This window comes from Plenodomus lingam (genome assembly GCF_022343315.1).
Source record: "Plenodomus lingam strain CAN1 chromosome Unknown contig_12, whole genome shotgun sequence".
Taxonomy (NCBI): domain Eukaryota; kingdom Fungi; phylum Ascomycota; class Dothideomycetes; order Pleosporales; family Leptosphaeriaceae; genus Plenodomus; species Plenodomus lingam.
The window spans coordinates 816,854-844,526 of NW_027093930.1; the positions used below are offsets into that span (position 1 = coordinate 816,854).

The window sequence follows — 27,673 nt, forward strand, 5'->3', positions numbered from 1 at the left end:
TAGACATGGCTGCAATCTTGATGGCTGGCACCACGACCGAACACCCGGCCAGTGTTGGATTTCTCTTATAGGGACACTTCCATGGGCTGCTAACTTGTCCTTCATCCACAAACGCCCTCGGCTTCGCACAGTACTATCGACAGGGGCATCTCTCACTCACTCGAGGGCTCCGTCATGCACGTCACTCACTCCCTACAGGCCTTGGCCGTTGTCCTCTCCTTTACAGGCCCAGTCGAAGCCTTAGTGGTCCGCAAGTCGAACAAACCTGCTCAGGAGGTATACCGTGCTGCTCATCGTGGTCCTGCACCAGAGGGCCATCTGTACAAGCGCCAAAACGCTACCGATGTCGTTCTAGATTGCTCCAACGACCGGTGGCAGGAGCTCTTGGACAGCAACACCGGCGACCGTATCACCACCTTCTGCAATGAATGGCTCGATATTCCTCCAGCCACTTCTGTCCTCGAGGTCACCCCTACCATGTAAGTACCAACGGTTGCCTTTTTACTCGAGGAATAATCACTTATCCATTCCCAAGTACCATCACCACCAGTGCCCACTCTACCACTTCTTTCACATCTACCACACGTATCATCACTACAGAGACTGTGACCGAGACAGCCACTTCCACATTAGCTCCAGTCGCACGCCGAGCAGCTAACATTGCCGCCATCGTCGAGGATGTGATCGAATCCGTCATTGAGAGTGGCTCAGCCGTCGCAACTAGCTCAAAGAGTCCCCAACGTATCCAAGCTGAATCAGGACTTTCAAATGCATGTTCCTGCAAGATGGTCGACCCGACTGCGACGGTGACGAGCTCATTTACAGTACCTCCTGTTGTATGTACTCTTCAAACTGCCGCACCATGAGCGTTACCGTATGCTAATAGGAACAGTACACAACCGTTGGTGTCCGCAAAGTCTATGTGGTGAAGAGAACTGATACCAAAATCTTCACGTCAACAACAACTGTCATTATATCTGCAAGTGTCTCACCGACAAGTACCTCTGACACAGATGTCTCCGTCAGTCAGACGTCCGACGCTAGCATAACGGCCGCACCACCAGCCACTCGTCTGACCGGGACAGACTTGCCTGCAAGTAGCCCTGTGAGCTCTGGCAACCCTGTAGTGACTGCCATTCCCTTTACTTGTCCTGATGACGCTGGTAAGCGCGTGGATCAAGTTGTAGGAGGCTACCGACTCGACTACCTTGTGTTGTGTAACACTGAAGCTGTTACCCAAGATCGCATCGGGTTCCCCATTGCGGTCGACAGCGGGACGGCGTGTACAGCTCAGTGTTCGTTGGTCAATGCTCAAAGCGGTCAGGATACCTGCCAGGCTGCATCTTTTGAGCCATACACTGACGGCCGATCCGGAGGACTTTGCATCCTAAGTGGATCTGATCCGTCTTATGTTGACAAAGAGGGCTCTGTTGCTGTCGTGCATACCGGAACTTTCGCCAATGGCGACGAATGCCAAGCGCTGAATTCTTCAGTAACCAACACCTCAGTGGATACATCGGCTCTCATAAGCTCAATCACCGCTGCGCCCTTTTCACTGTCGACCCCTGGGCTTGTTACTGAAACTGCCAATGGTGGCGTCTTCCAGACGTATGTGTCTGCCAATTCTACAGATGCTCAGGGTTACGTACATTGGAGTTGGTATGCCGTGTCTGCCTCATCCAGCTACTGGTGGGCTGTCTACTCTACATCGTGGGAATGCACCAAAACCCTCACCCGTACCATTGTAACACTTCCCTCTGAACCCATGACCATTACCTCGGTACTGGTGACTACTATTATCAATGGCGGCGTGACTACGATCATTTCTGGTACTTCGACTGAGATCATCACGAATGGCGGTGGCGGTGTTGCTCCCCCTACTTTTGTGCCTGCGTCCACAACAAACGCCAACGGCGAGTTCACCACATTCTTCTCGTTGGCGACAATGACTTCCACGGATGGCAATGGTCTCATCCCTCCCACCGGTGTCCCCTCAAGTATTCAGATTGCTGGCAATGCCACGGTGTCTGGGAGCACAGCAACCTTCTTTTCTACTGCCGACTCTGGTGTGATTCCGCCTTCCCGGTCTTCTCCTGGCGAAGAAATTACCATTGTTTCCACTGGTGGTACTGTTATTTCTACCTCGGGCTCTACGTTTACGAGCAATTTTAATGGTAGTGAGGGCGTAATCCCCCCTGTTTCTACCATTCGTGGCTCTGCTGCCTTCTCTCTATCAGGTAGTACGTTTGCTGCAGAATCGACAGGGGATTCCGGTATTATCACGCCTTCTATTAACACTCCAGCCAGCTCCTTGGCTTCCCAGACAATTCAAGAGTTTTCCAACTCCACTATCCGTTCGACGGGATCATTGGCCTTCACAATTTCCGGCTCGACTGCCATTGCGTCCAGCACTGGAGATTCTGGTGTCATTCCTCCGGCCCCCTCGGCGAACGTTTCAATTATCGTAACAAGAACTGTCATCTCAGGCGTTGCATCCTTTGTAACTAGCCGGAGCACGCTCGTCTCGGATAACACTGAAGATTCTGGCATTGTCCCACCCAGCCGAACTCTTGGCACCGTTACTGTGACAGAAACTGTAACTTCTGGAGTTGCTACGTTTGCTACAAGCGATAATGCAATTGCTTTCAGCTCTACCGGTAGTTCTGGTGTCATTCCACCTGCTCCATCTGGCAATAGCTCCGTTACCCTTTCCGTCACAGTGAATTCTGGCGTTGCATCCTTTGCTACCAGCAGAAGTACATTCACATCGACCGGCACAGGAGACTCTGGTATTATTCCACCAAATTCTAGGTCTGTCGTGGTCTCAACTTCGACTGCAGGTGGTTCGGGCAATGCTACCTTCTCCGGAGGTACTGCGATTGTATCCTCGACTGGTGATGACGGCGTCATTCCTCCTCCACTGACTAGCATTCCTAGCGGTTCAAGCGGAAGTGTGAGGTCATCACGGCCCGTTTCCACACCATCCAGCGATGATGGCGGCCCTCCTCTGACTAGGGATGTTACCATAACTGTAACGACGACAGTTGGTCCTTCGACCCAGGTTCCCTCTATACAGACGCCGAGCTCCCTTCAGACACCCAGTGTTAACATCACATCAGCTGGCGGGTCAAATGGTGTAACTATCCAATTTAGCACAGCCGCAGGTTCCTCCACGGGTGACAACGGCGTTGTTCCTCCTGCTATCACTTCAGTCCCCGTCTCGAACTCGACTTCAACCGGGCCGGTGTTCACCAATTCGGGAGGCGATCGCACTGGCCGCTATAGTGAGTCGACTAGTGTACGGGGAACTGGCGGAAGCAGCGGTGTCATCACGCCGTCCTCGAACTCCACGATGTCTGCTCCTCCAAGCATGACACCTACGGCAAGTACAAACTCGACATCCACAGGACCGCCTTTTAGCAACACCGATGACCTCCGCTCTGGAAGTTACAGTCTCTCTAGTAGCTCGATTGTTATAAACTCTTTTGGTAGCTCTGGCGTCATTACGCCGTCGTCCAACGCGTCGATCACGAGTGTACCAACAGTTACACCAACCTCGGGCTTGAACAGCACATCTACAGGACCACCTTTCAGCAACACTGACGACCTTCGCTCTGGAAGTTACAGTCTCTCTAGTAGCTCGATTGTTATAAACTCTTTTGGTAGCTCTGGCGTCATTACACCATCGTCCAACGCGTCAATCACAAGTGTTCCGACAGTTACACCAACCTCAGGCTCAAACACGACTTCCTCAGGGCCACCATTTAGCAATACCGATGACCTCCGCTCTGGTTCCTACAGTCTTTCTAGTAGCTTGGTCTCTATAAACTCTTTTGGTAGTTCTGGCGTTATCACACCTTCAACCAACGCATCAATAACCAGCCAGCCAACGGTCACACCAACCTCAGGCTTAAACAGCACATCAACTGGGCCACCATTTAGCAACACAGATGACCTCCGCTCTGGTTCCTACAGTATTTCCAGCAGCTTAGTCTCCATAAACTCCTTCGGCAGCTCTGGTGTTATCACACCTTCGTCTAACGTGTCGATCACAAGTGTACCGACGGTCACACCAACCCCAGGCTTGAACACGACTTCCACAGGGCCACCGTTCAGCAACACAGATAACCTCCGATCTGGCACCTACAGTTTGTCGTCGTCGATTGGCTTCAACTCCACGCAAAGTGGGACAGGTAGCATTGGAAGTGTAACCACTCCCCCATCTCAGCAAACAACCTTGGTGGTTCTCACAGCAACAGTGGTGATCCCGCACAACTCTGCGAACATTAGCTCTTCGAACACTCCACCGAGCTTGTTGACACCGTCATCACGTATCTCTTCGAGTGTACCGACTCCTTCCACAAACTCTACTATTAGTCTTCCTACTGCAGCTTCATCTTCTCTGCCGCCTACATTCGTCAATTCGACAAGGTCAACGTTCCCTAGCTCTAGCTCTGGAATCTTCACAGAAGTGACGCGTATCTCAAATACCACTACCGCCCCTACTGGAGGCGTTACCAGTGTGCCTGCAATTGGGAACTCGACTACCATACGCGTTCTGACTGTGACTACATCGAGCAACTTTACGAATATCCCATCGCTGACACCAAGTGCGTCACTGAACATCACTACAACGACATTCTTTGGAAGTTCATCGATCCCGTCTGCGACGCCCACAATCTCTTTGAACATCACAACTTCGGTCAGCATCTGCCCCACTGCTCCCCTCGTGGTCACTGTCACCGCCATCGAGACAAGTGTTCGAGTAGAAACTACAACTCTCGTTCAAACTGTTACTGCCGGAGCAAGCAGCACTGTCTCTGAAGCAGCTCCTGCCGCTTCTTCCTTTACACCACTTGACCTTGTTGCACGCTTCCGCGAAGAAGACGACCCCGCAACCCAAGCTCAGATCGACTCCGCCTGTGCCGATTCAGACAACATTGTACTCAACCCCAACTTTGCAATAGGCGCTGACTCTAGCGTCCCCAACTGGTCCGTAGATGGAACAGATCGCACCATCACCGTCGGCTCCGAGCCTGCACCCTCAGGCAACGGCACAATCGCACAATTCAAATCCGCAGTCGTAGGCCGCACCCTCACCATCACACAACCCCTCACACTCTGCCCAGGCCAACAGTACGAGATCTCCGCTCTGGCGCGCCAGGCACACAAGGAAGCCGAATGTACCGTGCAATATGTTGTCGGCAACGACACAGTTGCCACAGTCGAGCCTGCCGAGTCCTGGCTCGAGGAGAGCTTCTTCTTCACGGCGAGAGAGGGCGTCGCGGGCGCGAGCGCCACGCTCGAGATTACGGCGAGTTGTCAGGGATGGGAGGGCATCCCGGTGGCTGATCAGGAAGGCTGGATGAGGGTCGAGGTAAGTGGGGTCAGGGTGGTACAGGATGCCGGTGCGAGGAAGATGAAGAGGATGATGCGTATGATGCGCATGGGCCGCAGGGGCGCGGCTGAGAAGCAGAGGGCTGAGCAACAGGGCTATGCGGTTTTGCTGTTTAGTGAGGAGGGGTAGGTGCGTGGATAGATTGGATGGATGGAAGGGGGGATATAATGAAAGATTGTGCGAGCGTGGAATAGGGCGGTTATTAGTGTATACCTTTTTTTGGGCTTGTTTGGGAAATTTGGAAAAACGTAAGAATTTGGGGGAAGGGAAGGGTGTGATGTTGGGATGGTGTGGTGTGGTGTAGTGTAGTTGTAGTACTGGGATTTTTTCAAGGCGTCTTTATTTAGGGAACACTATTAGAGTAAACGGGATTTAAATTGTTTCATCTTTTTCTAAATTTCCCCCTTTTTTTGGGGGGGGGGGGAAAGATGTCGTTCTTTTCCTTGATTTCTGTTTATCACCTCTGATTTGTGTTGAATCGATTTGTGGGATGGTGCTGTTTGCAATGTACTGAGTCTTGGTCTTGAAAATGGGGGAAAGGGGGAAGGGTGAGGAGTCTGATATGATGGTGATAATGGTTATCATGCTCATGATGATGGTAACGAAACCAAGCATAGTATATTGCTCTCAGAGGGAAATAAATCCCTTGCTTCAAGGGTGATGTTCATTATTTGCGTTTTGTAGTGTAATCCTGTATACTAGACGTACTCGATCCCGTACTTGATCCCATGGCCTCTTCGTCCTGCGTCATAGAAGCCTTCGTATCCGGCACACATATAGTCTCGTCGTCGCCCTGTCCCCCAAGGACAGGACTCTGCGTCTCCGTCTGGGTCTGGGTCTGGGTCTGCTTCCCCCATAACGCCGCATACACGCCACCCGCGCGCAACAAGTCCACATGGCGCCCCCTCTCCACAATCTCGCCGCCATCAACAATGAGAATAAGATCCGCCCCAACCACCGTGCTCAACCGATGCGCAACCACAAACGTAGTGCGCCCGCGACTCAGGCGCGCAAACGCAGCTTGAATGAGGGCCTCTGTGCCCGAGTCAATCGCCGAGGTGGCCTCGTCGAGGAGTACAATCTTGGGGTCCTTGAGCAGCACGCGGGCAATGGCGAGGCGCTGCAATTGGCCGCCGGATAGGCGGACGCCGCGCTCGCCGACTCGCGAGGCGTAGCCGTCTGGGAAGCGGAGGATGTCGGCGTGGATGGCGGCGGCAGCGCAGGCGTCTTCAATGGCCGAGTCGGAGGCGGCGAGGTGGGCGTAGCGCAAGTTTTGACGGATGGATTGATTGAAGAGGATGGGGTCTTGGGGAACGAGGCCGAGCGAGGAGCGGAGGCTGGATTGCGTGATCGAGCGCAGGTCTTGGCCGTCGATGGAGATGGAGCCCGAGGTTGGGTCGTAGAAGCGGAGGAGGAGTTTGAGCAGTGTGGATTTGCCGCTGCCGGTGGGGCCGACGAGGGCGATGGTCTGGCCTGGTTGGACGGTGAGGTTGATGTTTTTGAGTATCGGGGCGCGCGGGTCGTAGGCAAAGGAGACGTTCTTGAATTCCACGGCGCCCGTGGGGATGAGGAGGTCGGTGGCGGAGGGGTGGTCGGCGACCGAGGGCTTCGTGTTGAGGAGTTGGAGGAGGCGCTCTGCGTCGATGAGGGAGCTGGAGATGTGGCGGTAGCTGTAGGAGAGGATGTAGAGGGGTTGTGTCATGGTGTTCCAGTATACGATCAGTGTGACGAGGTTACCCACTGGCTTTTGCCCACTGACAATTTGCGCGATGCCGAAGATGCAGCACGCGGAGAAGCCAAACGTTGTCAGCATGTCTTGTGCGGCATGTCCTCCCATGGATCGAAAGAAATATGCATACTGCGCATTAATGGTGCTCATGATGTTGGCAGCATATCGTTGGTGCTCAAAAGTCAGACGATTGAAGTATGCCACCGTCTGCCAGTTGTGCACAGTTTCGTTCACAGTAGAACTCTCAGTCCGCTGCTTCTCAACGTAGTCTCTTCGCTTGGGCTGGGACAAACCCGTAAAATACCATCCCAGCGCAATGTAGGCCGTGCCCATGAACAGAATGATGAACGCCATGTACGCATCAAACAAGTGCGTGACGTAGTACATGGAAACAGCGACGTCAAGGAAGATGGGACAAACATCAAAGAGCACCATTTCGACCAGTGTGTTGAGAGAAGCCGCTTGCTCCACCGCTTTCAGCACCTCGCCCGAGTCTTTGGAGGTGTGGAAATCCATCGATAGACCAAGGACGTGTTTGTATGCCAGCAATGTGATACGACGGTACGCTGAGTTGTGTATGACCATATTTGCGATGCCGTCAATTATACCTAAGCCGGCGTAGCTGTTGATGTAGGAGAACAAGACCCAAAGTCCAATGTCTTTCCAAGGCATCATCCCATCGCCTTTTCCAATCTTATCAGTAATGATACCGAGTTGGCGAGGGGTAAGCAAGTTTAGAAACCGCTGCTGTATCATGTGCAAGAGACGGATAGCAAGACAGCCCATGACCTTCCAGTCATCTGTTGGAAACAAGTATGGTAAAAAGATCATGAATCCTCCTAGATAACCCAACCAGCCACCCTCTTGTTCGAGGCGCTTGGCTTGCTGCTCTTTGAGCTCCTTGTCACGATCTCTTGCTTCGGGCTCGTCTTCGCTGACAGGGACCTGGGAAATAGCACCATAGCCGTTCAGCGCTGCTGCGCCATTCGCGGGTTTCCCCAGTAGTGATTGGCGTTCTTCATCCAGGCTGAGCTCCACATGCTTCGTGATAAGGATGGCAAAGGCATCGAGAAGTAATACCAGAGAGGCAAGAGTCCGGATGCAACTGATCACAAACGGTACATGCCTCTGACCATCTTCTCCCGGGGCCGTAAATGTGCTCATCAAGCAAATCGTCGTCTCAAACGCAAACTGCATGGCAAAAGCGCCAAAGAAACATGGCCATTGCAACGACTTGCTGCTCCATACTGCGTACGACAGCGGAGCCCAGACTAATATTGAGCCCAAGCAGCGAATCGCACATGGCTTGGGGGCCCAGTAATCCACTTCTGCCATAGATCGACTAAAGTAGTACAGGACTTCTGTTATGTAGGCGGCAAGTAAACAGAGCATGCATATCAGTGTGCCACGCCGTCTTTTCGGTGATATGGGCTGTGGTTTTCGGAGAACAAGCAAGGCATATGCGCTGGCACCGAGATGGTAGAATCCGACAGTGGGAGCCTGCATATAATTCAGCAGCTCCATCGCCGTGGTCAACGCTGCTGCTGCTGCAGTACCCATATTTGCGGTCGACACCTGTGAGGTTAGGTGGAAAGAAGACGGATGGTCTCTGCCTATGCAACAGAAAGGTGGCGAAGAGGACCCGAGTGTCCCAGCCGTCCTTGGAGTTTAGCTAGGGAATGCGTATTTATCCTCAACAATCGTGAAGTGAGGCGGCGCGGTGAACCTACGGCAAAACGCGTGACCTGCAGGAAGGGGAACAAAAGTCAAAAGACTGCATGTATCTGTTAGAGACTGGGAAACATGCAGTCGCCGCCCCGCAAGAACTGTGCAGCAGAACCAAGGCTAACGTATCTGAGAGTGCGGTAGCCTAAGATACCGCCCTTGCACCGCCACAGTTTCGCTTTTCTCCGGTTGCACCGAAATAGCTCGTGCAGATCGATGCAAGGTACTGCTGCGAGGGCACAGCTAGACTTTCTCGTTTGTGATTTTCGACTGTTGCTGTGACTCGAGATGCATGAGAGAGCATGGGGGTCAAGGGTCAATGTCAAGTTGCTGTGCATGTGTATGTAGTGCTGACGCCCACACTCAAGTAAGAAACGTCTGCCTATCATGGACCAAACAACGATTGCATAACGCGGTTTCTTCTGCGCACAATATTCCTTTTCTCTGTGTAGGGTTGGGAGACCTGCAAACGCCTGAGGGGGAACATGGCAAAGCCCACATAGCCATACCCACGTAGTCGCTAAAGTAATATGGGACGTGGACAGCATACCTATTGCAGCACGACACCCAACCAATTCATGTCCACTACGCCAATACCGCTGTTGACACGTCACCTCACACCAAGTAGCGCACTGCGCGACCACTCCCGCATATACTCACTGATTCCCTCCTAGATGCAATTCACACCATTTGCTGCAGCGAATAGCCGGTGAGACCTCCCCGTGACCCTATACATGTGCAAACCTTATGGCATGTGGAAGCAGAAGATTTCGACGTGTCCATGGCGCAATGGCGTTCAACGCGCAAACCGCAGCCGAGGATCTGTGTCGTAGCTCGCACGAAAGGAAAGCGTGATGAGAAGATGCAGTGGTGTGGGTGTGCTGTTCAGATGATGTGACGCGATGCGTGTGTGCTGTTGTCCTTGTACGTGAGCATGCGCCCCGCCACATTGACCGATAATGTCGTTGTTGAAAGAGGCGTCTAGAGGGCTACTCCTGCCGCTCGTCTCCAAGAATTTTCGTGCACTTGGGTCATAGAACTGCCTGGCGGCGACCAGATCTAGGGTCGAAGAACCTGACTAGATAGGTTATCCAGCGGGTGGTTAAGACGAGGCATGCAGCTTTAGGAGACCGAAAACAGACGTTTCAGATAGGAGGAACCTACATGACGTTCTAGACGTCTAGCGCTAAGAGCGAATGAATGCAAATATGATACATGGTTCTACAACAAAATAGTAACCCAAGCAAGATGCACTTTTACAAGGTTTTTTCGGCTGCCTTTGCGGCTTCGAGACGAGCGTTTATGTGAGGTGTGGTGGTACTCCTGGGAGTTGGCGCCTTCATGATCTGGCGCATGATAGCGCGACGAGGCAGCGAGATTCTGCTGTAAAGCACCACAGCACCGGTGAGGAGAGCCAAGGCACCAGCCTGGTGTGCGGACGCCAACCAGGTCGGCACCATGTAGATCAATGTACTGATGCCAAGTGCGACTTGGAGGGACACAAGATGAACCATGCCCTGAACGCCCTTTTTGACATCCTTGGGAAGAGTGCTGCGGACACCCTTGGCAAAGCGAGTGTAAGCAAAGAGGGACATGACGGCTGTGAAGGTAGTGGTGGCCAGTAGGCGGTGGTCGAGCTGGACGAGCGAAGGATTCTCGAGCATATTGCGCCACCAGAGATCAGACTGATCTGGCACATGGCTGTAGAAGGGATCGAAGAGCTCTTTCTTAGGTGGTGTCAGGCCAAGACCCATCCAGGGGAATTCGTTGTAGATAAGACCAGCATCGAGACCAGCGACGAGCGCACCTGACATGGCAGTAGTGAAGACAAGGAGGGCGAGGCCGACGACCGAACGTCTGAAGACACGAAGAACAGGATGCTGCAAGGCTTTGATCGTCTCAGCAGCGCTGGTGGGGTTGGCAAGCATTCGGTGTTCCTTTAAAATGGAGAGACCCGTGAGCACCATGGAGCAGTAGACAGTGAAGGCAGCACCCAAGTGAGCCGTCAACCGATATTGACTAACACGTGGATGACTACCGGGAGCGAAAAGATCGTCCTTGAGCCCACTCTTGACCATCCACCAGCCAATAAAACCTTGGAAGCCAATCATGCCGCATATACCTGTGAGCTTCAACGCCATGGTCGGCGTAACTCTCTTACGGGCAATGAAGTAGACGGTGGGCAAGAGGAAGGTGATGCCAATGACTCGGCCCCACAGGCGATGCGCCCACTCCATGAAATAGATTTGCTTGAAGTCTGACATGGTCATACTCGAGTTGAGAAGAGCAAACTCTGGTGACGACTTGTATTTGGTAAACTCGCTATCCCAAGTGGCCTGATCCATGGGCCATAGCGAGCCTGTGACGGGTCGCCATTCTGTGATGCTCAATCTGAAAACAAAAGGTCAGCGGATGGCATTGAGAAGCGTAAAGCCATCATTGCCTACCCTGACTCGGTGAGACGAGTCAGTCCCCCGAAGACGACAATGCCAAAGACACTGGCTGCACTGCCCAGCAGCCAGTAAGCCACGCTCTTGGAATTTGTATCTGGGAAGCTGCTCGACTTGGGGGCGCTGTGGGTTGCAGCTTGGGCCAGTATCGCGCTTTCCGCATTGGATGTGTTATTGATGATGGTGGCGCTACTCCGCAATGGCTGTGTCGACTTCCATCTGACGGACTGTGCGACGGAGGGCCGGGGTGCAGAGGAGCCTCGTGCGGCGGCCCAAGTGCATCGAATGGGTGCATGCAGGCACGGCGAAGACGATGCGAAGAGACGTCGTGAGAGCCGCGGTGCAGCAGTACGTAGCTGTGGATAGGCGTGGAATATGGAGGTAGAAGCCATGGCGGAGCCGCGATAAGGCGAAGGTGGGAGTGAAGGAGTCACGACGAGCTGCTGCTAAAGGTGGATAGAGTAAGTAGATTGTGAACATCATAGACTCCTAAAGTTAGCTTAGTCAGCAATGGCCTGGGCTGCTATTGGGTCTGCCAAGACGCCGCTGAAAAGACCCTGCATCCTCCATCCCGCCCGTGTGAGACGGCAATGACGACCCACCTGTTGGAAAGGGACGGGACTTGGAGGGGGAAAAAGAAGTACGGTACAGTATGCACGCTTAGTAAGTCAAAGGCCAGGACCTAATACTACGTGTCTATTGCACCTAGTACAAGTAAGTACACATGTATAGTACCAGACACATTAGGTAACTCCGGTTACTTAGTCAGCCCCAAGCATCACAGGACTCGCAAGCAAAGCGACCCCATGCCATCGACATCAGCTCGGCCATCACAACTGCGTGATGCGCTGCTCAGCGGCTGCTACATGTCACAAAGTCTTTGGTTCTGTCCCTTTACGTGTCCTAGAGGAGTGACAAGTTACAAAGTGACTTGACCTTTGCACCCCCCCTCTTTGTGTTCCCCTCCATCAAGCCCGTCTAGCAGTCCACTGGCCTCTGACCGCCCACTTCATCGCGCCCACGTCACCAGTCTCACCAACCTCATGTACCTAGAAAACACTTGATAGCATGGACGCTGCCCACGACCTGTCCGCTGACCACGAACTTGGCCGTGGGGGTCACGAGGGGCCCCTACTCGCTGCTGAGACTGCCAACGACGATACACCTTCTTTCCTGGCAAACACATCCACCGCGGCAGCAGCGGCGTCGTCGTCGTTGTCCTCGAGTAGTACGCCCTACGTCAGTCTCTTTTCACCCCATGTATCGACGACGCCGCCCACGATAATGCCCGACTTTGGGGCTGGCCCCTCGATGGTCCACGAGGAGACCTACGCAACCCTCACGGCCTCACGCTCCATGGCATCGCTCGACAACATGGCCAGCATGACGAAGCGCACATCGAGACTGAAGGTCTCGGACGAGCAGCTACCCATAGTCCAGCTGCAGACGCGCATCGAGCAGGCACAAAAGAGCGCCGACGACCCGACAACGCCTCTGGAGACCCAAGGCCGGAGACGCACTACCATGGACCTCATGCGAACCGAGCACTCTGTGCGGACCGACATTAGTAGGCTGTTCAGCGAGAGTGTGGCAGGAGCAGGCTCGCGGGCGCCATCCTACAGCAATGCCACAGGCCCACTCTATCTTCGAGGTACGCCGTCTGCGCTGACTTGGACTACCAAGTGCGTGAACGATGCGCTGATGCAGAGATAGCGTGCAACGAATCAATACCACTACCTGAACACCTTTATACACGCGGTCTCCGTGAAGGAAGACACTCCGACATCACCATACTCGCCTTTGGCCAGCGGTACAACCTGCATCGTCTCATCCTTGATCGCGCACCCTTCTTTACCACAGCCCTGTCAGAGCCATGGCTAGAAAGTCGCTCCAAGGAAGTTACCCTCCACCCTGAACAAATCGACATCAATATTACGCAGGCCTCGTTTGAGCTGGCTATAAGCAAATTGTACGGCGTGGACATTTCGAAAGAGGCAGACGCCGAAGCCATAGGCCTCTTCGCAACGGGATGTTGGTTGGAGATGCAGGATCTCATCGACGCAGCCATTGAATCAATACTGCGCCAGATGGCCCCAGAGACACTGGCCTTTCTCATTCGTCTCGTCACCACCAACTACTATGGCCGGTCAGGGGACCGCATCCTCGAGTCCGCCAAGGCTATGCTCAGCAGAAACGGTTGGGAGATGCCGCTAAAGTACTGGGATGACATGCCTGGTGACATTATCCGTGAACTCATAGGATCTGATGGCTTCTTCGTCGACAGTGAATGGGATCGATGGGTGCTCTCCAAGCGCCTGCTTGATCGACGACTGCGACACGCTGCAGTGGAGGCAGGCCTGATGCAACGAGGCCAGAAGCCCGTGCCTCAGGCCCCAACTTCACTGCGAATGATGGCTGTCCGTTTCGATGGCGTTTATCGTCAAAACGCACTCACTGCCGCTAATGCATCGTCTGACACAAACGCCGACTGGCTTGCTCTCTACACGAGTCCTGACATCGAGCGTATATTGGTATTGCTCGACGAGGGCATTCACTATATTCACATGGAGTTTGAACAGCTCGAGTACATCAAGAACGCTCGTGACATATTTGGTCTGCCGGTAATGCCCGAGAGAGTCATCTCCAATGCCTTGTGGCAACAACTTGCGCTTCGTCAGCGGGTGCTAAATACAGAAGAGTCTGCACAAGAACTCGGCTTGGTACAGTCGCTACCAGAGCCTGAAATGGCAAATGTTGCCACCAAAACGGGCAGTGATGCCAAGGCAAAAGGGAAGCAAGTGACTGTGTCGACAGAAGAGGATTGTGGCCCAGAGTCTGATAGCTGGGATGGTAATGGCAAGCCTCGCAAGTTTTGGATACCCAGCTCAGATTGTAACATTGTTCTCGGTAATGGTGCTGATCCAGTTGTGACGACGTCGAATTCCTTCCAGCGTCATGCGTCGCGTCTCTCTGCTACACTTCAACCAGAAGATGCACAATGGGCCACCGACTTTGCTTCTACTCCTTCCACTTTTACAAACCCCAATACACGTATGGACTTTACACAACGACCCATCTCCGCGGGCGGTGGCAATGCTGGACAGCCCAAGCCAATCGCATACACCGAGTTCCCTCCCTTTCGCTTCTCTGCCGAGTTCCCTAATCCACGCTTCCTGAAGGAGAAGAAGCGTGTCTACTCCCGTACAGTCTCGTACGCTGGGTCTCTCTGGAATATTTACATTCAGAAGGTCCGATCAGCCAAAAATGTGCAACTCGGTGTCTACCTCCACCGTGCCAAAGAACGCGAAGGCGACGAGGGAAGCCACAATAGTAGCCTGAACCAACAAAACAATAGCTCAGTCGATGAACGTATCGGCCAGCTCGAACGCGAAATGCTCATGCGCGGCGAAAACCGCGACCGCCGTCGCACCACCCGTGCCTTTACCGAAGCAACCGCCGAAGAAGACACCAGCGGTAGCGGCGGTGACGCAGATTCTTCTCTCGCCTCTGCAGGTCTATCAAACCCGCTCTTTGCACACGACAGCCTAGGTCGCCGTCGCAATACAAGATTCGCCCAGCTATCTCGTCGCGGAATCACAGGACCCTCATTCGCCAATCCCTCTTCCACCTCACCCACTGATGCCGAATCCAGCAATTCCCCCGCCTTTCCCCCAAGCACCTCCGAACACTCCGACCATCCCTCTGATTTCTCAGAGGATGAAGAGGATGATGCGGCATATCCTAACCCCTCCCTCACCGCACGCTCCCAACGCAAAATCCGCAGCCTGATGCCCACCATGCCGCCCTACGTCGATGGCCGACCAACCATCAAGACGTACTTTAAAATCTACTCGCCGTCCAAGGGCGGCCGCATGCTGAGTATATATGAAAGCGCGCCTGATCGATTCAACTTTAGCCAGAGTTGGGGGTGGAAGAGTAGTACGCTCATGCTGGATGAGGTGGGGATCGGGGGCGGTGGTGGAGAGGATGGAGGTGGAATTCCAGGCGCAGCGAGCAAGAAGACCGATGGAAAGTTGAGGTTTATGGTTGTTATTGGCAATTTGTGAATAGCGGATGATCAAGGAGGAATCTGACGGAGGTGCTGGATTGGGCAACCGAAAGAATGAGGGGTGAGATGGAATAGAATAGACTGAGATCTGAGGTTGCGCATTAGGTGATGATGATAACCTCGAACCCGTTTTCTGCCCCGATTTTTGCATTCAATCTCTTTAGCGCTCTTGTTTTGTCCTTTTCTGCTGCCAACTAGACTGGCTCTCCTTTTTACATAGGGCGGGGTTATCCAAGGGACACTTGCAATGTGTAGATGTCTCCTTCTCTTGTTCCGTTCAGCATGCGCTTTTTACGGTTGTGGACATGGAGGAGTTTTACGCTCACTTTGTACATGGAATCTTGAGTAAAAGGAAAGTATATGGCTGCTAGGATAATATAGTACGGAGTGAGCGACTAAGGAGATACGGAGGTGTGGTTACGATGGGAAATGTACTTGCTGTTGAGGTCGAGCTTGGTATCTCTGTTAGGAATTTGCGGTGCATTCCGCTTTGCTACGGGCTTTCTTTGTCATGGAAGTGTTGTTTGTCTTTTTGGCCGACATGGATCCTATAGCGCACCGGTAACGTGATCCACCACCGAGCGCCCACCCCCACCAAGCGCCCACCAACACCAAAATCACCAAATTTTCAACACTAAATTTCTTAATAACTATAGCACCTATTAATAACGCGCTTATAGTAATTAAATCCTTAACTCTTAGAGAAGATTTTATATACTTAGAAATAGTAGAAAAGTATAGTTGCTTATAGTTAACCTTATCTAGACGCTACTAGAAAATTTAATAGGCGTGTACTACTACTCTACTAAATAGTTAAATACTTAATACTATATAAGAAAGTAAGCTTATAAAATATATTAAAGAGCTTTATAGGTAAGGATTACCCCCTATATAGACTATTATTTAAAATTTTATAACTAAAATAATAGGGAATCTAGTAGGTAAAAATTAGGTATAGTACTTTATTAACTACTATAATATTAATCTTATCTCCTATTAGGCTACTAGGCTTAATTATAACTACTTTAAAGCTAATTTTACCTTTAAGTATAGCTTATACTTTAAGCTTTTATACTAAAAAATAGAGTAATATAATATTAAGAGTTAGTATATCTATAATATAGATAAGAAGGGTTTTCTTATTAGAGTACTATTAAAAACTAAATATATATTTAATAAGAGCGCCTATAAGTAGAGAAAGATTAGAGCTATACTCTAGGATAGTAATAGGGAGTAGATTACTACTATAGCTTATATATATACTAATAGTACTACTCTTACCTCTACTCTTATTTATTAGTCCTAATCTAGAGCTCTATAGGATACCTAGTTATAAGATTTTAACCTATTATAATACTAAGCTTTCTTTATAGGATTACTAAGTAGGTAGATAAGCTATACCCTAGGGGTATCCTAGCTTAAGGAGGTGTTTAATTATAAGACAAAAGCTAAAGCTTATACTTTATACTAGCTCCTTATCCTTAATAGCTATAGATCTTATATAATAATAGAGTTTATTAAGTACTATAATAAATATAAGATCCTACTTATAATATATCCCCCTTATAGCACTTATACCCTTTAGCTACTTAATATTATAGTATTTACTCCCTTTATAGCTTTATATAAAGCTTAACTATCTAGTTTTCTAGATAGCTCCTAAGGGCTTATAAGTATTACTAAAAGGGATTTCTACTAGTTATTTAATACTATATAGAGTAATACCTTTAAGGAAAAGCTAATATTAATAGCTTTTAAAGTAATAGGTATCTTACTACTTAACCCTAATATTATTCTTTTAAGGTTTAAAGTACCTATAAATAATAGTAACTAGCCTTCTTTAAGTAATAGTATAACCTTAATATTAAGTATAAGTAATTAGAGAAAGATAGAGTAGTTACTCTATAATACTATAATTAATATCTATAATAAATAGTTAAAGAAGCTTAGCTAGATAATCTATACTATATTAGTAAGAAATACTCTACTTAACTATAAAAATAAATACCTAAGGGCTACCCTAGCTAATAAGAAGAAGTATAGGAAGTGTAGTAAACCTCTATTATTACCCCCTAATAATAATTATAGTACTAGTGCCTAATTTATTTTACTATTAAAGGTTGTAAAGGGCTTAGGCTTATGCCTAAGCCTAGGTCTAACACAAGACAGACTAAGTCTAACATACTACTAAGCGAACACATTACACACCTATAAAAAGGCGCTAAGGGCTTACCTCTCCTTTAAGATACTAAATACTATTATTAACGCTTATTATATTCTCCCTTAAGGCTAGTCTATAATATTTTAGTATCTTCTTCTAAATATACTATAATAGTAATAAGAGATAAACGCGCTAGATATTTAGAATAACTAGGTATAACCTAATATAGTAGAAAGGCTAATATAATAGGTCTATAGATTAATAGAATAATAGGCTTAAGACTCTGCTATAATAGCTATACTATATTAATAGAATAAGGAAATACATAATTAGATTCTATCCTAACCCTCCTCTAAGCCTACTAGGTTTAATAATATACTACCTCTACTCCTCCTACCTTATATTATAAACCCTTCCTAGTTAGCTTACTATATAATAGTACTAAGGTAAACTTCTCCTCCTAGTAAATAACTATAGAGTTTAAACTGCGTGTAGATAAGGTCTTTATTAGGGATAAGGAGGCAAGGTTTATATATATTTAGTCCTAGTTATTACCTATAGTCTAGCGCGCTATAGCACTATACTTTAAGGATAGTATACGTAAGCGTTAGGATATAAGTAGGTTTCTTAACTACCTAGTATTCTATTATAGCAACTATTATAGGTAGGAGCACGCCTAAGTTATATTAGAACACTTATATTAGGGCTAAAATTAGCCTTTTATAGAGTTCTTTATAAATTTTATATAGCTTCTTATATAATTAGGAGGTTTATACTAAGATAATAAATAAAAGCTTTTATAACTTTAGTAATCTCTTAATAGTTATATATACTTAGTTTCCCTTAATAGGGGAGTCTCTAGGATAAACTATAATATAGCTATAGAGGAATATAAGATAATTATAGTAGATATTAAAATAGCCTCTCTAGAACTAGGTTTTCTTTAGGCTAGTAAGTCTAAGGAACCCTAGTAGAAGTCTAACTTAGATTAGGATAGTAATATAAATATAGTAGAAGTAGTAGCCTTATTAAGTGCACCTACTAAACCACTAATATTACGTCCTAACTAGATCCTATAGGACCTATTTAATATATAGAAACTAGTAAAGGTCTATACCTAGTATAGATAGGGTAGTTATTTTATACGTGCATGCCCTAATACCCTATTACTATAACTAGTAGGTGTTAAGATAGTTGTAGTATTAGCAAGCAGCTCTAATTTAGGAAACTAGCTACCCCTAACTTTAGGCTAAGTTAGGGGTATAAGGAGGATACTATAATAGAGGAATTATTAATAGTAGAGGCTATTAAGTATCCCCTAGATATTAAGGCTAGGTTAAATAATCCTCCTTTCTTTATTCCCTTCCTCCTAGGTAGAGTAGAGAATATGCAAGCAATAGTTAATTTAGGGTGCTAGTGTTTTAGTATAGTTAAGGAAAAGTTAGTAAGATAGATTAGTAGGAACTTTATAGATATTCCCCCGCGACCCTTATAATATACCTAGGGAATTACTAAGGGTATAAGAATTTTATAGTTAGTAGTATTAGACTATAATTTAGATAGTTAGTAGTCTTAGCTTTTAGCCTATATAGTACCTAGTCTCTCCTATTAACTAATACTAGGCAGACTATAGCTATATAGAGAGGGCGTTATTATAGATATTCTATAAGGCAAATTAATAATTAGGAAGGTAGGAAATATAGTAGTATAAGAGAGCAGGAGACGCCTATATCCTACCTATATCTCTATTATCTTAGGTTTAGTTATAGCAGGGTTGCTAAATTAAGGACCCTAATAGGAAGATATATAGGTATAAATTTTTATAATAAATATACTAGATATTTTATAGGTAATATATAACTTACGCCTAATAAAATATCTAGGAAGTGTTAATAAGGGAAGTCCTATTAATATACACACTATCTATATTACTAATAGCATAGTTCCCTATAAGCCTAAGTATAAAACTAGAAAGATAAAGTTGCTACTAGAACTATAAGAGTTTAGGGACCTGTTTAATAAAGAGTTAGTAAGTAGTTTGCCGCCCTATTAGGGTAGTATAGATTACTATATTTAGTTAATAACTCTCCTAGATAGAACCTAGCCTAACCCCCTATAGGGTCCCCTATACCCTATATCTTATAATTAATTACTAGAACTAAGAATATAACTTACTAGATTAATAGATAAGGGCTAGATCTAAGTAAGCTCTTCTATAGCTAAAGCTCTAGTATTGCTAGTAAAGAAGCTATTAGGTAGTTAGCGCCTTTATATAGATTACTAGATACTTAATAGTATAATAATATTAGACTAATACCTACTACTACTTATTAAGGAAACTTTGTATATACTATCTAGCGTAAATTAGTTTATAAAAGTAGATATTTACGCTACCTTTTATAAAGTTAGAATAGTAGAAGGTTATAAGTCCTTAATAGCTTTCTATACCTAGTTTAGGTTATATAAATAGTTAGTATATCTATTTAGTCTTAGTAGTGCACTATCTACTTTCTAATAATACATTAATACTACACTTATAGAGTTACTTAGATTATATATAATAGCCTACCTTAATAATATCCTAATTTATTTAGGAGAAGACTAGTTTAACTATATAGAAAAAGTAAAGCGTGTACTTATACTATTAAAAGAAGTAGGACTATACCTAGACTTAGAGAAGTGTGCGTTTAGTATTAAGGAGGTACGCTACCTAGGCTATATTATTAAGGTAGGTAAATTACTTAGACCTAACCCTAAAAAGCTTAGGGTAGTATAGGAATAGGAACCCCCTAAGAATATAAGAGAGGTAAGGAGTTTTCTAGGTTTTACTAACTTCTACTATAATTTTATTACAAAGTTTTCTAAAGTAGTAGCGCCTTTAAACTAACTAACTAGAAAGGATACCCTATTCTAATAGGGAGAGGAAGAATAGAGTGTATTTAATACACTAAAAAAGGCATTTATATCTAGACTAGTACTAATATAATAGGACCTAGCTAAAGAAATATTATTAGAAGTAGACTATTTAGGATATACTTTTAGGGGTTGCTTATTATAAAAAGTTAGGGGTGTCTAGCGCCTAGTTACTTACTACTCTATAGTACTAACACTAGAGAGACAAAACTACACTATATATAATAAGGAATTACTAGCTATTATTAAGTATCTTAAAAGCTAGTTAGTAGAGTTATAGAGCGTTTATAAACTATTTACAATATTTATAGACTATAAAAACCTAAAGTACTTTACTAGCCTTTAAAGCTTAAGCAAGTAATAGTGCTACTAGGTAGAGGAACTTTTAAAATATTAGTATATCCTATTAGTATAGACCTAGCTATCTTATAGGATAACCTAATACCTTAAGTAGGCAACTACAAGACTTAAACTCCTCTAAAGTAATACTATAGTTAGTAATACGCCCTAAATTAATTTAGGTTATAGTATTAGAAGTAGAGAAGGCGTCTAAGTTACTAAAGGGCGCTAGCCTTTTTACTAACCTATATATATAGACACTATAGGATAAAGTAGTATTAGAAGATAAGATATACTAAGTGCGTCTTAATATAGTTTAGAAAGGCGCTAGGTCTTTCCTAGTTCCTACTAATATAAAGTAATAGATTAGGGACTATATAATTAGCGTATATAGCACTTTGCTTTAGAGGGGCGTTATTTAGTTGCTAATATAGGAACCCCTTATAACTACTATTATATAGCAAGCATATAAATTAGGTTTAGTAGGATATCTAGGAAAGAACATAATATTTTAAATACTACGCTATAACTATTATTAGGATAGAATATTAGGAGATATTACATAGTATATTTAGAACTACTATTATTATAGTGCTTATATCTCCTAGAAGCGCTAATAGGGTCTATTATAACCTATACTAGTTACGTTATAATACTAGTCCTAAATATCTATAGATTTTATAGTTAACCTACCTATAAAAGATAATAGTAAACCTTAGTTCTTATTAGTTATTACTAATAGATTATCTAAATATATTTAGCTTAAAGTAATAGTCTTTATAGTAGCTAATTATTGTGTAAGGATCTTCTAGGATAACTAGTAGTAGTTCTAGGGCTTCCTATCCTCTATTATTACTAACTAAGGCTCTAACTAGTTAGGATCCTTCTAGATAATATTATACTAGATAATAAAGATAAACTAGTTACTGTCTACTATATATCACCCCTAGATAGATAGTAGGATAGAGCAGGTAAACTAAGAGGTGTAGGTAGTACTGCGTATAATAGTATGCTTTAAGCAGACTAACTAGCCTAACTACCTACTAGCCTACTAACTTGCTGTTGCAGGAGGGATATCAACTGGATCACGGAGCATCTTGATCCCGATCAATCCCGATCAATCCCGATCAATACCCCTGTATGACCCACTATCTGATCGACTGCCAGCTCACTGCCAAGTGCCCAACAAAAAGCAGGAGCTCTGGTAAGGAAGGTTTACCGATCATTCACCTTCTGATAAGGGTAGCTAAAGCTCTATATATATGAGTCCGATCGTAGTAGATACAATCCAATGATCCATCTCCCAAATCATTCCTGACCTCAGTAATCCAAATTTCCACACTTGCACTTAATAATAGGGACTCTAGTATAACTAGTATTAGCCTAAATCTACTTTTAAATAGGTATACTATAGACACGCTATAAAAGATAATATTACTACTAGTAAAGCCTAAGAATCTTTATAGAGAGGCTGTAGCGTTCTTGTTATACCTATAGAGGGGTGTAAAGCTAGTATAAGCTACTATTATATTCTAATAGTAATAATAATAGAAAGTAATAAACTAGTCCTAACGCCTAGCTAAAAAGTTCCTAAAAGGTAATATAGTTTAGTTTATAATACGTAATATAAAGATAAACTAACTAAGTAAAAAGTTTAACTAGCTATAGGTAAAGTATAGAGTAATAGAAGTCCCTACTCTACTTATAGTAGTATTAGATTTACTAGGGAACTTATATAAGACTGTGTATATAGATCTGCTAGAGAGAGCTACTAATAACCTACTACTAAGCTAGAAGCTTTAGGACTTATAACTAGGTCTAATAGTTACTCTAGAAAATAAAGATATGATACTAGATAATGTGAAGGGCTTAGGCTTATGCCTAAGCCTAGGTCTAACATAAGACAGACCAAGTCTAACACTACTACTAAGCGAACACATTACACACCTATAAAAAGGCGCTAAGGGCTTACCTCTCCTTTAAGATACTAAATACTATTATTAACGCTTATTATATTCTCCCTTAAGGCTAGTCTATAATATTTTAGTATCTTCTTCTAAATATACTATAATAGTAATAAGAGATAAACGCGCTAGATATTTAGAATAACTAGGTATAACCTAATATAGTAGAAAGGCTAATATAATAGGTCTATAGATTAATAGAATAATAGGCTTAAGACTCTGCTATAATAGCTATACTATATTAATAGAATAAGGAAATACATAATTAGATTCTATCCTAACCCTCCTCTAAGCCTACTAGGTTTAATAATATACTACCTCTACTCCTCCTACCTTATATTATAAACCCTTCCTAGTTAGCTTACTATATAATAGTACTAAGGTAAACTTCTCCTCCTAGTAAATAACTATAGAGTTTAAACTGCGTGTAGATAAGGTCTTTATTAGGGATAAGGAGGCAAGGTTTATATATATTTAGTCCTAGTTATTACCTATAGTCTAGCGCGCTATAGCACTATACTTTAAGGATAGTATACGTAAGCGTTAGGATATAAGTAGGTTTCTTAACTACCTAGTATTCTATTATAGCAACTATTATAGGTAGGAGCACGCCTAAGTTATATTAGAACACTTATATTAGGGCTAAAATTAGCCTTTTATAGAGTTCTTTATAAATTTTATATAGCTTCTTATATAATTAGGAGGTTTATACTAAGATAATAAATAAAAGCTTTTATAACTTTAGTAATCTCTTAATAGTTATATATACTTAGTTTCCCTTAATAGGGGAGTCTCTAGGATAAACTATAATATAGCTATAGAGGAATATAAGATAATTATAGTAGATATTAAAATAGCCTCTCTAGAACTAGGTTTTCTTTAGGCTAGTAAGTCTAAGGAACCCTAGTAGAAGTCTAACTTAGATTAGGATAGTAATATAAATATAGTAGAAGTAGTAGCCTTATTAAGTGCACCTACTAAACCACTAATATTACGTCCTAACTAGATCCTATAGGACCTATTTAATATATAGAAACTAGTAAAGGTCTATACCTAGTATAGATAGGGTAGTTATTTTATACGTGCATGCCCTAATACCCTATTACTATAACTAGTAGGTGTTAAGATAGTTGTAGTATTAGCAAGCAGCTCTAATTTAGGAAACTAGCTACCCCTAACTTTAGGCTAAGTTAGGGGTATAAGGAGGATACTATAATAGAGGAATTATTAATAGTAGAGGCTATTAAGTATCCCCTAGATATTAAGGCTAGGTTAAATAATCCTCCTTTCTTTATTCCCTTCCTCCTAGGTAGAGTAGAGAATATGCAAGCAATAGTTAATTTAGGGTGCTAGTGTTTTAGTATAGTTAAGGAAAAGTTAGTAAGATAGATTAGTAGGAACTTTATAGATATTCCCCCGCGACCCTTATAATATACCTAGGGAATTACTAAGGGTATAAGAATTTTATAGTTAGTAGTATTAGACTATAATTTAAAGAGTTAGTAGTCTTAGCTTTTAGCCTATATAGTACCTAGTCTCTCCTATTAACTAATACTAGGCAGACTATAGCTATATAGAGAGGGCGTTATTATAGATATTCTATAAGGCAAATTAATAATTAGGAAGGCAGGAAATATAGTAGTATAGGAGAGTAGGAGACGCCTATATCCTACCTATATCTCTATTATCTTAGGTTTAGTTATAGCAGGGTTGCTAAATTAAGGACCCTAATAAGAAGATATATAGGTATAAATTTTTGTAATAAATATACTAGATATTTTATAGGTAATATATAACTTACGCCTAATAAAATATCTAGGAAGTGTTAATAAGGGAAGTCCTATTAATATACACACTATCTATATTACTAATAGTATAGTTCCCTATAAGCCTAAGTATAAAACTAGAAAGATAAAGTTACTACTAGAACTATAAGAGTTTAGGGACCTATTTAATAAAGAGTTAGCAAGTAGTTTACTACCCTATTAAGGTAGTATAGATTACTATATTTAGTTAATAACTCTCCTAGATAGAACCTAGCCTAACCCCCTATAGGGTCCCCTATACCCTATATCTTATAATTAATTACTAGAACTAAGAATATAACTTACTAGATTAATAGATAAGGGCTAGATCTAAGTAAGCTCTTCTATAGCTAAAGCTCTAGTATTGCTAGTAAAGAAGCTATTAGGTAGTTAGCGCCTTTATATAGATTACTAGATACTTAATAGTATAATAATATTAGACTAATACCTACTACTACTTATTAAGGAAACTTTGTATATACTATCTAGCGTAAATTAGTTTATAAAAGTAGATATTTACGCTACCTTTTATAAAGTTAGAATAGTAGAAGGTTATAAGTCCTTAATAGCTTTCTATACCTAGTTTAGGTTATATAAATAGTTAGTATATCTATTTAGTCTTAGTAGTGCACTATCTACTTTCTAATAATACATTAATACTACACTTATAGAGTTACTTAGATTATATATAATAGCCTACCTTAATAATATCCTAATTTATTTAGGAGAAGACTAGTTTAACTATATAGAAAAAGTAAAGCGTGTACTTATACTATTAAAAGAAGTAGGACTATACCTAGACTTAGAGAAGTGTGCGTTTAGTATTAAGGAGGTACGCTACCTAGGCTATATTATTAAGGTAGGTAAATTACTTAGACCTAACCCTAAAAAGCTTAGGGTAGTATAGGAATAGGAACCCCCTAAGAATATAAGAGAGGTAAGGAGTTTTCTAGGTTTTACTAACTTCTACTATAATTTTATTACAAAGTTTTCTAAAGTAGTAGCGCCTTTAAACTAACTAACTAGAAAGGATACCCTATTCTAATAGGGAGAGGAAGAATAGAGTGTATTTAATACACTAAAAAAGGCATTTATATCTAGACTAGTACTAATATAATAGGACCTAGCTAAAGAAATATTATTAGAAGTAGACTATTTAGGATATACTTTTAGGGGTTGCTTATTATAAAAAGTTAGGGGTGTCTAGCGCCTAGTTACTTACTACTCTATAGTACTAACACTAGAGAGACAAAACTACACTATATATAATAAGGAATTACTAGCTATTATTAAGTATCTTAAAAGCTAGTTAGTAGAGTTATAGAGCGTTTATAAACTATTTACAATATTTATAGACTATAAAAACCTAAAGTACTTTACTAGCCTTTAAAGCTTAAGCAAGTAATAGTGCTACTAGGTAGAGGAACTTTTAAAATATTAGTATATCCTATATATTGCAGGAGGGATATTAACTGGATCACGGAGCATCTTGATCCCGATTAATCCCAATCAATCCCGATCAATACCCCTGTATGACCCACTATCTGATTAACTGCTAGCTTACTGCCAAGTGCCTAATAAAAAGCAGGAGCTCTAGTAAGGAAGGTTTACTAATTATTCACCTTCTAGTAAGGGTAGCTAAAGCTCTATATATATAAGTACGATCGTAGTAGATACAATCTAATAATCTATCTCCTAAATTATTCCTAACCTTAGTAATCTAAATTTCTATAGTTATAAGCCTGGTTCGCGCTTTACCTTATTAAAGATCGTCCTATCTATTTAAGCGTATTGTTTAACTTAGACACTAAGCTAGCAAGCTTTACTCTTTATACTATTTCTTAAGCAGAAGCTTACTTATTACTCTTCTACTATAAGCAACTAAATCCTAAAGGGGGATATCCTACTTACTAGATTAACTAACTGGCCTACCTAGTATATTTAATTTAGATACCATGCCCTAACTAAAGGGATCTAGGTAGAGGTAGACCCTAAGGCTCTAGATGCTAAAAACCACTTTAAAAATAAACCTATTAAGCCTAATATGCCAACAGATATCGCGCTATCTAATACAACAAGCAAGCAGTACAAGCTCTAAATAGCTTAGTACTAAGCCTGCTTATTAGATTAGGTATTAAAGTTATTAGTAATCTAGAACCTCTTTATATAGGTTAATAATATAGTAGATTAAGGGATCCTTACCCTAGCCTATATAGAGCTTGTTAATTAAGGAAGAGTAACCCTCTAAGCACTTATCTAAGTGCTCTGCAATAACCTAGCGCTAACTAACTTAAGCGCTGCAACACTGGCGAGATTGCAGTATAAAGCTTATCTTGCTAAGGCAAGAATAAGTAGCTAAGATACTAATTACTAGTAGAAGGAGTAGACAATCCTATATACGCAAGCTAAGGTATATAACGTTCCTAATATTAAAGGACAGCTTGTAGTACAGGATTATCTTAAAGCTCTATCTACTAGGATCTTACTAGATTAGGGTTAAACCATGTTTTAAAGGATTATTAAAAAGTTAGTAATAGGAGAGCTAACTTACAACCTCCCATAGGTTACTAAGATCTATTTATTACTGCTCTAAGAGAACAATATAAGATTAAGCTCTAAGGGTCCTAGAGTGTTTGCAACAATAGGAGCTCCACCTTCTAACTAACCTAAGAAGGAGTCTTTATATCTATATAGTAGATCTTACCTATAGAAACCTCCTAAATACAAAAATATTATTAAAGCTTAGATTAATACAGGTAACAAGCTTACTACCACTTAACAATTAAAGATTAAGAAAAAGATTAATAGGAATCTAAAATTTAAAGAGTTAAGAAAAACTCTAATTAAGTCCTATCCTATTAATTAAGATTATAGTAGTAAGGCAAAAGAAAACGCGATTACCTATCTAGGCAGTATCTAGGCGGCACTAATTAACCCTATGTTAATAGCAGAGAAAACAAACAGGATCTATTTAACTATAGACTTTAAAGCTTACGCTCTATTAAAGAGCACTATCTTTAACAACAGGGGTGTAGTGCACCTAGTTAATAATATAAGCTACCTAGAAAAAAGCTTGTTTAGATTAGTTAAATATGAGATAGTTAAAGCAGGAACTTAAGC

At 43.5% G+C, this 27,673-nt stretch overlaps 4 protein-coding genes across 4 annotated transcripts; 2 read left to right on the forward strand and 2 right to left on the reverse strand.

Annotated features, from left to right (window-relative positions):
- Positions 1-174: 174 nt before the first annotated feature.
- On the forward strand, positions 175-5,527 carry IAQ61_001504 (uncharacterized protein; the record flags this gene model as incomplete). The annotated part of the gene is made up of 3 exons (XM_003839766.2): positions 175-479; positions 536-836; positions 893-5,527. The coding sequence occupies 3 exons, from the start codon at positions 175-177 to the stop codon at positions 5,525-5,527; spliced, it is 5,241 nt and encodes a 1,746-aa protein (XP_003839814.2).
- A 538-nt stretch (positions 5,528-6,065) lies between these two features.
- Positions 6,066-8,687, reverse strand: IAQ61_001505 (uncharacterized protein; the record flags this gene model as incomplete). The annotated part of the gene is made up of 1 exon (XM_003839767.2): positions 6,066-8,687. One exon carries the CDS (start codon positions 8,685-8,687, stop codon positions 6,066-6,068), a length of 2,622 nt encoding a protein of 873 aa, XP_003839815.2.
- A 1,421-nt stretch (positions 8,688-10,108) lies between these two features.
- IAQ61_001506 (uncharacterized protein) lies at positions 10,109-11,748 on the reverse strand (the record flags this gene model as incomplete). The annotated part of the gene is made up of 2 exons (XM_003839768.2): positions 10,109-11,243; positions 11,300-11,748. Coding segments are annotated over 2 exons (1,584 nt in total), but the record flags the coding sequence as incomplete, so codon positions are not given.
- Positions 11,749-11,916: 168 nt separating this feature from the next.
- On the forward strand, positions 11,917-16,001 carry IAQ61_001507 (uncharacterized protein). Its single transcript, XM_003839769.2, has 3 exons — positions 11,917-12,016; positions 12,068-12,953; positions 13,016-16,001. Exons 2-3 carry the CDS (start codon positions 12,371-12,373, stop codon positions 15,367-15,369), a joined length of 2,937 nt encoding a protein of 978 aa, XP_003839817.1. The 5' UTR covers positions 11,917-12,016; positions 12,068-12,370; the 3' UTR covers positions 15,370-16,001.
- The last annotated feature ends 11,672 nt before the right edge of the window (positions 16,002-27,673 follow it).